The 12,634-nt window shown below is 46.3% G+C and overlaps 1 protein-coding gene across 2 annotated transcripts in view; it reads right to left on the bottom strand.

Annotated features, from left to right (window-relative positions):
• Positions 1-2,630: 2,630 nt before the first annotated feature.
• The window catches only part of Epg5 (ectopic P-granules 5 autophagy tethering factor), a 102,276-nt gene continuing 92,272 nt past the window's right edge, over positions 2,631-12,634 (bottom strand). For both annotated transcript variants that reach the window (XM_052742627.1, XM_052742628.1), the window contains exons 41-44: positions 11,704-11,920; positions 10,902-11,117; positions 9,088-9,202; positions 2,631-6,798 (exon numbers count right to left, since the gene is read on the bottom strand). In XM_052742627.1, the coding sequence (XP_052598587.1) occupies positions 6,616-6,798; positions 9,088-9,202; positions 10,902-11,117; positions 11,704-11,920 (731 nt within the window). In that variant the 3' untranslated portion in view covers positions 2,631-6,615. The remainder of the gene's footprint in view (positions 6,799-9,087; positions 9,203-10,901; positions 11,118-11,703; positions 11,921-12,634) is intronic.

Here is a 12,634-nt window from a genome sequence, read left to right as displayed (position 1 = left end):
CTGGGTGTTTAGGATCCTAGTGTAGCATGAAGACATTCTCAGGGTGAGCTTTTAAGCACAAGAAACAAATCCTGGGTTGACATACTTCAGTTAAAAAGAACAGTTGGCCAGAAGTAGAACTACAGAAGCTAAAAAGCAAGGTTAGGCGCATTCAGAGACTTCCCAGAACTATGGACTTGGATGGATTAGGTCTTTTTGTTCTAGCAGGTGGTGCTGTGCTGAGTTTTATGGTCTGAATGGTACTTTCATCATGGAGTCAGTTGTGCTAAGGTCTGTTTCACCCCTACCTGGGGTGAGGGTAGCAGGAGTTGGCACTCAAGGACTTGCTATGGTGCTAGTCTCCTGGTACTGCTGAGCAGTTCTTCCTGCTTTCATCCATCATCTCCCGTAAGACCTAAGGGTTACCTGTGTCAGGAATACCTGGGACACTGTTTAAATACATACCCATGCTGGCATTACCTGGCCCTACTGACCCACACGGAAGGGAAGGGACTAAACTTTAAACAGTATCTTCAGGAGAATTTGCCCCCATGGTTTTGTTGTTTTAATCTTTTTCAACTTCTGCCCCCCACACACAAACAGCTGGAGAAAAGCACCCATGCACCCAGCACCTCCATCAACATCACTCACAAGTTGCTTTTTCCTTACTGCAGATCTGAATAAACCATTTGCAGGTAAGCTGCAGATTCCCAGTTATCCAGAAACCTAAACACCTTGAAGAACGTGTGCACAGTCTCCTCTGTGTTACATTTAGTGGCTCTGCCTTACAGCCCATATTCACATTTCCCCAGTTGCCCTCAAAATGTCTCTGTTTGTTTGTAACCAGATTCCGAGGCAGCTGAAGTCTGAGGTTTACTCTCTGATATGCCTGACTTCCATCACAGTGCTGGTCACCAACCTGGTGGTCCTTGCTGAGGTACCCACACTGTGTTCAGTAGCCTTCTCGAGAGTGAAGGCAACAGCATTCCTCAGGGGAATAGCCCATGACAGTGGTTTCCATGATGGGCAACAGGGTGCCCAAGGGGAACTGCCATCTCCTTTAATCGTCTGCCATGCTGCACAGGGAAGCCTCCTGACTGGCTTCCAGAAAGACTGGCCAAGGGGCAGTGGGGAATACGGTGACAGAACAGCCTGTAACCACCCCCTCTGTACCCAAGATCTAGATGTGACGAGATGCCTGTCCTCCCATATCTAACCTCTGAGCAGGCTCAGGCTGTCAATGGCAAGCAAGGACCAGAGACACAAGCCATAGTCAAAAGCTGTCACATCTGGGACTCCCCTCTGGTAGGCCAGGAGTCAGGGAGAGGACCCCAAAGACAGTGCTTCCAAGACTGCACTTCCCAATGCGGTGCAGGTGGCAAGGCTAGAAAGAACATACTGGTTCTTCAAACCCTAAACCCTGTGGTTCTCTTTGGAAAAGGAGGTTGAACCCACACAAAGATGGGTTCACATCCTTGTGAACACCTTACACCCAGAAAACTGTTCTTGGAGAATCATCAATTACTGTTATTCCTACATGGAATCTGCAGATCCCCCATCTGTAGTTGGGTTTTTTTTTTTGTTTTTTTTTTACTCTTTGGGGGACTGCCACCCAGCTCTCAAATAAATGCATAGAGACTTATTCTTACTTATGAATGCCTGGTCATAGCTTGGCTTGTTTCTAGCCAGCTTTTCTAACTTAAATTATCCTGTTTCTCTTTTAACTACATTTTGCCTCTAGGCTTTTTACCTTTCTTTATTCATACATCTTTCTTTCCTACTTACTCCGTGGCTGGCCGTGTGGCTGGATGACTGGCCCGATGTCTTCCTCTTCTCCTTTTCTCGCCCCTCACTCCCTTCCCAGATTTCTCCTCCTCTTTATTCTCTCTGCCTGCCAGCCCCACCTATCCCTCTCCTGCCTCGCTATTGGCCGTTCAGTTCTTTATTAGACCAATCAGGTGTTTTAGGCAGGCAAAGTAACACAGCTTTACAGAGTTAAGCAAATGCAACAAAAATGCAACACATCTTTGCATCATTAAATATTCCACAGCATAAACAAATGTAATACATCTTAAACTAATATTCCACAACATCCATCCACAGTTTGGTGCATTCCAGATGTATTTTTAGTGTCCACGAACCTCAGCGCTAAGCAGGAAATGTGGCACACTAACACCAAAGGCAAATTTCCATAGCAGACCCTGAGCAAACTCAGGGTGGGCTTTGCCACTCTTGCCTCTCAGCACCCCAAACATTTCTGTTCAACACACACCTTGTGAGCCTTTGCCCAGCTTTCAAGGCCCTCCTACTGAAGGGGTCAAGGTCCTCCTACAGAGGTCAAGGGCATCTAACAGCTGTTTCAGCTATCAAGGGCTCTTCTATCTCATGGCCTCCCATACATATCAATTCTTAACCACCACCCCCAAACCGACACACACACACACACACACACACACACACACACACACACACACACACACACGTTAGAAAATTTCTTTGAAACTAGAGGGCTTACCATTGTGATGAACTTTAAAAAAAAAGATTCTTAGCAATCACAAATCAACTAACTTAAAAGTTCTCTTAATGTGATTTATATCGGAAAAGGCCTGCCAACCTACTTGCTGAGAACAATGGGACAGGCTCAGCATGGGTAAATCACAATGTTCTTTATTTGCAGATTTTCACTTCACTAAGTCTCACATCTTCCATTTCTCACCATTAGACAAAAATGTGTCCTTCATACAAGCACAGAAAATATTAAACAATGAATCAGAAGTAAATATTGCACAGTTAATGACCAAAATAAAACTGTGGTTTTAAAGGTCACACTAGACAAGCCAAGAAGACTGTCAGTACTGATCGCCACTAGGTCATCTTAAACCACTGAAAGAAAAATTCCCTCAGTGCTCAGTGGTATTACACAATGCATTGAAAACAAGGTATAACTAACATTCCTTAGCACTCTTATTACTAAAATCGGAGTAGCATAGATTTTTTTCCAAGTTATTCTCAAGAGGAATGAGGAACCTGTGTAGAATGAAGGAAACTCACTAAGCACGTGACCTGCTTCTGGCCACATGATCCCTTGCATGCTCAAAAACAGGAGCGCCCTGGTGGAGCAGAAGAATCTGTTTAGGGCCTGGCTCTAAGTCAAGAGTCTCACCTACCGTGATCAGCTATTACCTCAAAGTAAGCTGAGAAGTGAGCAAGGATGAGGTTCAAAGAGCCTGATCATTGGCGCCCACCAAGTAGATGCTCCACAAACCTGGTCTTGGGCAGTGACTGTTATTAAAGGGTCTACAGTTTAACTCAATGCTAGGTTAATGTGCCAACTACAGAACACAATGGGAGCGGATGCTGCCCCAGTGTGTATTAGAGGGATTTGCACTGCCTGGCCTACAGGAGTACGACAATACTGGGGCAGGGACTAGAAAAAGGCAGCAAAAGCACCACAAATAAGAAAGACAGAGATGTGTTCTCTCCCTGCACCTGTGAGTGCCAAGTGAAACATGTTCCCAGGTGCTCTGTTTGTCTTATCATAGTTCAGGCACTACTAATCCTTGGCACAGCAGTGTGGACTGATTTGGGCACTTTGCCCCCACAAAGCAGTTTTATTGGATATCATGTTTGAAGAGTACTAAGAATTCTGAGCATGGACCTGGAGAGGACTAAGGGGTAAGGGTAGAAGAGGTCAGAGATGTGGCAAGGGGAAATGTCTCAAGGTATACTAAGAGAAAGAGAACAGGCCGTGCCCAGGTGTTCCAGGCAGATCCACAACCAATAGGCAAGGTCACCAGGAATTGTTCTGGCTCAAGATAAGCAGAACCAGAGAGCCCGAGCATAGGTGAGGCTGGGCCAGCAGTGGACTCCAAGACACTGGCCAGGTAGAGAAGTTGAGGGTCCCCACTGAGGAGATTGAGGTATTTAATGTACTGACTCTGTCCATGATTCTAGACATTGGCTTCCCACTTTAGGAGTAATTTTTCAAATACACATCTTTGAAAATCAGTATCAGCACCTTGATTCAGATGAAGAGCTTGGACATACCAGGGCTTAGACTGATTGGCCTTGGTGGAGCAAGACTGCTGGCTAATTTAGGCGGAGCATCAACATTTCACATCTTCTGACACCAAAGAACCAAATGACTTGGGCACAATACAGGAGAGGTGGAACACTTAACCAGCAAGATACCAGTCAAGTCTAGAGGCAAGGTCAAGTGTGCAAGAGCTTTAGAAATGTATAAAGACACAAGTATATGTATCACAGCCATTATCACACTGTACTGACAGCCACAGGACCTCTCTGCCAAAAGAAACAGCCTCTGCCTTCTCCTGTCTAGTGAGGTTGTAGAGCAAGGAGATGGAAGGCCAAAGCAATGTCTCTGCCCCATGTGTGCACCCCGGGGTGGTGAGTGATGACTGGAGAGGCAGAGGCACTTCCAATGAGATCAAAACTCCCCTTCTGTTCCTGGAAGGACTTGATGCCGTGGTGCAGGAGCCTCTGAGCCTTCAATGGTCCACCATCCACATTGCTCAGACCTTGACCTTGTTGAACAGGACGTCAAGTGCTCGTCACTGTCTCTGATGCCATGGCTTTGCACTCTGGGAGTGAACCCCTGTCCTAGCAAAGCCTGGTCCATCCTTGAAGCAGCGAGCCAGGCTGTGTGCGGGCGCTTTCTTTGTTCTGCATTGTTTCACATCTTTAGAGCACCCAGCCCAGTGCTGCTCCTAGGATCTGAGCACTCTCAGATATTACGCAAGGATGAAAAAGCAGCACTTTCACTGACTAGTCACAAAGCCAAATAAATTTAATATCAGGCATAAAAAATCTACATTAGCCTTCAATTCAGAATCATCAGTTATAATCAAAAGTTGATTTTATTGTTTATGCTTTTTACAGACAAAATTTACACATATTACAAACTTGCAAAATTAATTGGTTCTCTAAAATGTATACACTATCACTCAAACATTTCACATTCTAGGGTACTGGGAACTTGGCTCTCCTCAGAGAAACCACACACAAACAGTACTTCCTGGTCACAGAATCACTGCTGCTTGCTCAACTGTCTACCACGTCTCAAGTTTTCTTCTCCTCGGAGGGAAGATGACTGATTTGGGAAACAGAGAGAGGCAAAGAAGGCTGAGACATATCCCTGTGCAATGACACTTTGTGACACTGAATAGGGACATTCTTCATCAGTGTTCCAAGGCATGTCAACCAGGCAGAGTTGTTCTCAGTAAGAAGAATTCCCGAAAGCTTCCAATGAAGGGGCAGCACCCCACTAACGGTAAACCCCATCTCTACTCAAGGCGCTTGGTGGCCATCCAGAGATTTTATACAAGTATCTCTGAGCCATGACCTATAAAAACAAAGGTATATTTTAAGCTGAACAAACAAAATTGGTTTGGGGCCACTTTGAGAATTATAAATATATTGATAGAAGTCTAATTTCTAACTCCTGCAGGAAGTGACATGAGCAAGAGATGTCGAGGGAACCCGGCAGCGTGCCAGACAGGCTTTGGCAATGCAGACGGACTGTCAACAGTGACAGAAGCACGGGGCTGCTCACCACAGCCAGATTTCTCAGATCCCCCGACCTGGCCCTTCTCCCTGGGCATGCATCCAGCATGTCTGTGAGTTTCACCTAAACTTAACCAAGGGAAGAAGGACAAAGACCCAGTGTCCCTTGACAGTAGGCCTGCAGAGAGTGCTGACATACGTCAGGAGTTGGGGACTTCCGCAGACAGAGCCAATAAAACGATGTGAATGAGGAGTCTCAAGGGAATAGAGCGCTCTCGTAGCCACGGTGGCGGCGTCAGTGCTGTTTGCACTCCCACCACATGGACCAAACAAGACACACCTGTGCACAGCAGCTGTCGTGCACAGGCTACCACGTCAATCAGAAAGGCACACTTCCGGAGGACATGCAGCTGAAAACGGATGTGTCACCGTCTCTGCTGTCCACTGTGGCCAGGGCTAAGTGACATGTCTTCTGTATGACTGTTTTGTTTTGCTTGTTGAGATACTCGATCGCACCCCACACTGCCCCACCCTTATGATCCTCCTACTTCAGCCCCCGAGTGCTGATTACAGGTGTGCACCACCACTCCTGACTTAATTCAGTGTATTATCTCTACTCTACGAGAAATAACATAATACTTGTAAGCTGGTGTATTTCCCCACATTTAAGAAATGCAGACATTTTCCAAGTTGATTTTTTTTACATTGGAAGAATACAAACGGAGTCCAAAAGAGGGCTCTTCATGACTCCCAAAGTAGTCAGATCTGGCATAGGAGTCTTGACATTTCTACAAAGCAGGGAGACAGAAGTGCAGACATATCAAAAGCTCTATCTGTAGTTCTTAGGGAGTTGACTGGCACATTTCCCAAATGTGAGTGGCTCTGTACTCAGCAGAACTTAGGTTCACTGTGGAAGAACACAAAATCTAACAAGTCTCTGGACAACAAGAGACAAACATACAGCCAGAACTATCTAACGCCTCCCAACCTGCACCTTGATCAAGTTCCTGGCAGAACTGAGCTCTGCGGTGAAACTGAACAAAGGTACATGTGCAACAGTGAAAGTGATGGACGGACGCCCAGAGCAGAGGGTCTCGGAGGGCTTCGGCATCACTATCGTATGTTGTCTAAATAATGCACTTCTGGATAGAGACAGTTGACAAGAAGAGCCAGGAAGCTTTTCCCATTCTGAAGGCAATGGCCAGGATGCTTTATGAACTGTATAGCTTGCAGTATCTGATCCTGGTATTCCACATACTGCTTACTGAGTGTCATGGATTCAAGAGCAGTCAGCACCTAAAAGATATGAACGAAGAAGATTTATTCTGTGACTGCACATCACCTGACTGCCAGCATGATCTAGTTCCACCGGAGCCCAGAGGGAAGGCAGCAGTCCGGAAGGCAGGCTTTGGGGGAACAAGTAGAGAAGGCTAGAGGAGGTTGCATGAACTCTTGAGTGCTACAGTCTCCCAGCCTCTCCTTGCCAAGAGACTGCAGCGGCCAGCCTAGTGTTGCTGCCCTTCCTCACCTGCCACAGCCATCTCCCTGCCCTGCCTGGTCCCCAGTCTCCCTGGTGCCACCAGTGGGCTCTTCCCTACCAGATGTCACTCTCCCTTAGAGCCCAAAGACACCCACAGACACCAGGTGCATCTCATGCGGTGGAAGTGCAACTGGTTGTTGGGTTTGTTCTTAGATTACAGAGCACCACAGGAAAGAGCGTGTGAAATCCTCACACAGCAGCTGGAAGTGCTGCTGGGAGCACAGGAAAGGGTGGCAGCTCAGCTGACAACGTGCACAGGTCAAGTTCCTCCATAAGACAGCGGGAACCATGTCCACACCCCTCTTCAACAGAAAAATTAAAACACTCTCTAGCTCTGTAACTTCTTTTTTGCTTCCTTCACTGGAGGAGAGGAAAGAGAGACAGTACATGGAGAAAACAAAAATTCCAAACAGTGATCCTGGGAGGTGGAGAGCTGTGTCCAAACTTCAGTCACCTCAGGAATTCTGAAGACATGCCCCCGTAACCCTGGAACACCCACCACATATGGGGTGCCCTACCTCCTCTCCTCTCCAGTTTTGGGAACCCTTGGTATTAAAATATATATATATTAAAGATGGATTTGCTTGATTCAGAATACAAAGAGGGAGAGTTTCTTTAGTATAGTAAAGAAGCTAGAAGCTTAGAGATAAATTACTAAGTCAGCCATAAGCAGAACTTAGGGCTGAATTTTCTTTAATAGGACATTTTCCTCCCATTTCTGTTTTTTATAATTTAGCCCCCTAAAAGATCTACTGTAAGATCTACTGACTCAAGGTTAGTCATTTGAAATCTGAAAACCCAGATAACAAGTATGCAAGGACATGCCAGGAAGCAGTATTTCAAGTCTAACAGATGAGGGGCCCACGTGACCTCTGGCCACAACTACAGCAGAATCCTGATGCTCCAGGTCCTAGGGCCACAGGAGAGTTGAGAACTCCCCAAATTCATCATAAAATAAATCTCACTGACTCCCAGTATGCCCACACAGGGCTCACCTGCCCATCTGTGAGACTTCATGAAGACATTAGGGACGCCAGCAATGGGTGACTAGTGCCAGATGTCTTATATCCTGAGATCCTGATCCCCATGAAAAATCTACCAGTTACACTAACTGATCCTTGCTCTGTTTGGCTGTTGTTTGAGACAGGGTCTCTCTGTGTAACCCTGGCTGTCTTGGAACTCACTATGGAGACCAGGCTGGCCTCAAACTTACAGAGATCTGCTTGCCTCTGCCTCCCAGTGCTGGGATTAAAAAAAGTTGCATACTCACATTCCCTGAGCACTTGCCACAAACAGACATCCTGCAGAGTGGAAAATGGGGAGCAGCCTAGAGACAGGTCAGCCATGTGAACCCTAGGCCCAGTACCTACTACTGTGTGAACTGGGATGAATTACCCAGCTTCTCTCTCTCATATTTCCTCATCCACAAGATCAGAATAGTCACCACTCTCTGCTCCAGGGCTGTTATGAGGATGAAATGAACAAAATGTCAACTCACTGACATTAAAAGAGCCTGGCATGAGCAAGCACTCAAGGATGGCAACCACTACTTCACTATTTCAAGGATGGCTCTACACCCAGTCAGCCAGATGGCAAGGTGAAAACAAGTTACAGGAACCAGACCTCGGATGCGTAGCCATCCACGTGTCAGTATATATCATGACTTCTAGCAGCTACTATTCTGCTGGTTATTCAGGCACCAGCGGCACGCTGGTCACCCTTAAGCCTCATGGAACAGGAACCACTGCTTTGGTCCCAAGGGAAAACTCAGCCAACTGTCACTCCCGTCGAGGGAGCCGTTTTCTGTGCAGTGCCAGCCCTGGTAGCAGGAAGCACACTTAGCACACTCTCCAACCTCAGCCCTAGACCAGCTTACCTTGGCCCTGCCTCCTCACTGCTCCAGTCTGGTCCCTAGAAAAATCAGTTCAAGATCTGAGACAAGCCCACCAAGGGAGCCTCAGGCCTGGACGGTACCCGATAGAACTGCCACCTCCCTTCTGACAGGTGCACAGGAGACCTCCAACCTTACGGTTGCTCTCACTGACCTGCTGAGCTTTTGGAGTCAGATGTAATTCGGAGCTAGGCTTCAGACGAATCTGGTCTTCTGCAGGCACCTGAACTGACAGGAAGGCGGCCATGCCTCGGGCAACCACACGGAACCTGGGGTGTTAGCAATGGGTCAAAAGTGGGTGACCGCTAAAGTGGACATTTTAAAATACAAACCCTGTCTAAAAGAAAACAGTACAACTCCATTTCCAGATCCTTCCTGCAGTTAACCTCTTCAGGAAAACCCTACTTAATTTTTCCTTCCGTAGTTACCTAAAGAGTGTGTGCCCATTCAGATTCAAGGAAGGAAAGTGTTGGTAAAGACATAGAACAGCTGGGACATAGACATTGTAAACCGTGGGGATGCTATAGAAAACAATGTGCACTGCCTGAATAAGGAAAACAGAATTGCCAAGTCATCTAGCGACCCCACTCCTGGGTATGTACCCAAGAGAACCAGGGACAGATATGAGGAAAAATGTACGCATGAATGTTCACAGCAGGACTAGTTACAACAGCAACAGACAGAAGAACCCAAATGTCCATCAGCTTCTTAATGGACAAATGAAATATGGCAGATCCACACTCGGGTGTGTGCCACTCAGCCGTACAAAGGAATAAAGGCATGTGGCTCAGTTGTGGGATACTTGTCAAGCATGCATGAGTACAATCCTCAGCACCACAAAAACATAAATAAAAATAAGCAAGAACTGCTGCCACATGCTACAACACAGATGAACTCTGGAAAGCACTTCCAGACACTGAAGGCCACATAGTATACAGTTCCATTTTTATAAACGTCCTAAGGAGGATTTAAATATGAAGTTAATTAACAGTTGTCAGTGACGAGGGGAAGAAGGAACTGGAAATGACTGTTTGGAGACTACAGGGCTTACTTGTGGGGTGAGGAAAATATTCTAGAGCTAGTGATGGCTACAACATTGTAAATGTCACTGAATTATACATAGTAAGGTGGTTACTACAGAAAATATATTACCATAATTAAAAAAGAAGAGCACTTGATTCAAACAAAAGATACGCAAACAAAATTAAGTAAAACTAAAATTGTGTCTGTCACATTCTATTACAAACAAACGTGGGGTCATCTGGTCTGGAATGAGAGGTCCCCAAGTTTACCACACAGTGCATGTCAGCACAGCATGAGACCTCTTTTCAATAATCACAAGGATTTGAAAAAAAAAGCCATGATGTAACTGGGGTGTAGATTAGAAAGGGGAGTGTTGAGCATGAGCGAGGGAGGGAGGGAGAGAGAGAAGGAGGCGATGGGGGGGAAGAAAGGGAAGGAGAGAGGGAAAGAAACCGTAAGTAAGAAAGCACCTTCACTCAGAAGGGAGGACCACAGGTAAACCCTTCCCTGCCTTGGGACTTTAAGCACAAAATGGATTTATCTCTCATCACTTCTTACTCACTGAACTAAGACCACCATGATGATGTAACAGTTCTACACTGAGTCCCCCACAGGTTCTTATTCCCAAACTCACAGGATAGGGACCAAGTGACCACAATGAAACAAAGGACTGAGATAGCTTAATTCATTATCACTGGCTCAAAACCAAAATGAAATCAGCACGAACAAAAGGTATGATTTGACCTTTGAAACAAAGTTGTGTTAAATCAAGAAAAAATAAACATGCATTTTAGAATATAAAGATGTAAACAGACGCTGATCATTTGCCTTTATCTTTTCAGAAAACCTACTCACCCTAAGGCAAAAGCCTATTCCAACATCATACCTCTCTCAGGAGCGGCTGTCTGAGGCCCACCAAGAAGAGCAGCGCGGGTGCCTCCTCACCTGTTGGACAAGGGCGATTTCCGGCCCAAGCCAATAGCCCCCAGGATCCCAGAGCTGAGCCTCTCCTCGGCCATAAGGCTCTGCCTGCTCTGCAGCATGAGCAGGATCCGGATGATGGACTCTGTCAGGACCGAGTCGTTTTGCTCCACCTGAACCAGCGACAGCTGTAGGACTTGATGCCACCACAGAAACAGCTTTGCTTCTTCCTGCGCGGAGCTGGGGGAGAGCCAGAGCAAAAGAAATGCAAGGACTTTCCCACTCATGTTCAATAGAAACCCACAGGTGAGTTTCACAGGAGGGAGAAATGTATTACTCTAAAATCATATGCCAGGGCTAGCAAGATGGCTCAGTGGGCGGAGGTGTTTGCCTACACCCTGAGCTTGATCCCCAGGAACCCACAAGTACACATACACACAATTAAGCAAATAAAAACAAAATTTAAGAAATTAAAACTAAAGAAAATAAAACCAAAGCTAATGTGTTAGCAAATGCTAATAAAGCAATGGGGCTGTAATAGCTACTACCATTTGCATGCCAGACACTGGACTACATGTCCTCTGTCACTTAATATTCTACTTACACAACAAGCTCAAATACTTGTGTGAGGAGATGTTTTTAAAAAAAGGTCTGCTCAGAAAATGAGCTCAGCAACTAAGAGTCTCCACAAGCATGTGCCACTGCCCCTGAAGGCCTATTTGACTTTTACGAATCTCTGGGTTCTGGGCTCTTGAATGACTTACGTAAACTGGGAATTCCAAGTGAAGCACATACAAGTTTGGGAGCAGCCAGCCGGCAAGCATACCTTGGGTACACCTGTTCCAGCCACTTGTTTAGGATGAGAAGCACCTTCATCTCGTTCCTCAGAGTCTGTTCACTGTTTAGACACTGAAGCAGGTAGACATAGAGAGTCAAGCAACTGCCCAGGGCTAAACATTCCTGCAGAAACTCTTGGATGGTGAGCTCAGGAACTTGAAGGGACACCAGAATGGGGCCCCATCCTAAATTTTGATTGAGGGAGCCTAAGAAAAGAACACCAAGAGGAAATATCAATATATACTTGTGTCCATAATCATGGGCTGTGTTGACGTCCATGGTCTGTACAGCCACCAGAGACCATGCTGAGGTCGGCAGCACATGCTGATGCCAGAGGCCATGTGGATTTCCGTGGTCCATGCTGTCACCAGAAACCATGTGGAAATCCATGATCCATGATGCTCCCGCTGAATATAAAGGGGAAGGAAGCTATTTTTGAAATGGCATCAATGACTGCAGACTTACAGTTGAAAAAAAGAGACAGAGAAGGCTTCTATGACAACCCCACCCCCCAAAAAGAACAGCCTAGACAGAAACTCATGGAAGAGAACTCTCAACAGCTGTGATAAGGATGCTGAAGTGTAGCCCTCCATGACTGATGGCTTCTGGCGGGAGTGTGGGTGGGGAGGGACTCAGTGTTCTTTAGGAGGTCGGCCACGGGGAGACTGACCACACTCCAGTGAGGACGTGGCAACACAAACTGGACTTGTGGGGTTTTAATTCTTCTTTTTTTTTAGAAGGGACATCACAAGAGTGGGGGGGGGGGGGGCGGACCTAGGAGGACTGAGAAGTATGTGTTACTGGTGCGCATGATGTGCTGTCCCAAATAGTCAATGAAAATATTACGGAAAAAGAAAGAAAGAATTCTAATGACTGTTTTTACTTTAGCCTCGCACAAGACATCACTCTTAGAGCACGCC

The sequence above is a fragment of the Peromyscus californicus genome, unplaced genomic scaffold, assembly GCF_007827085.1.
Source record: "Peromyscus californicus insignis strain IS unplaced genomic scaffold, ASM782708v3 Scaffold_17__1_contigs__length_78620276, whole genome shotgun sequence".
Classification (NCBI taxonomy): Eukaryota; Metazoa; Chordata; class Mammalia; order Rodentia; family Cricetidae; genus Peromyscus; species Peromyscus californicus.
The sequence above is the reverse complement of the archived record's forward strand: the minus strand, read 5'-3'. Positions and strand labels throughout refer to the sequence as shown.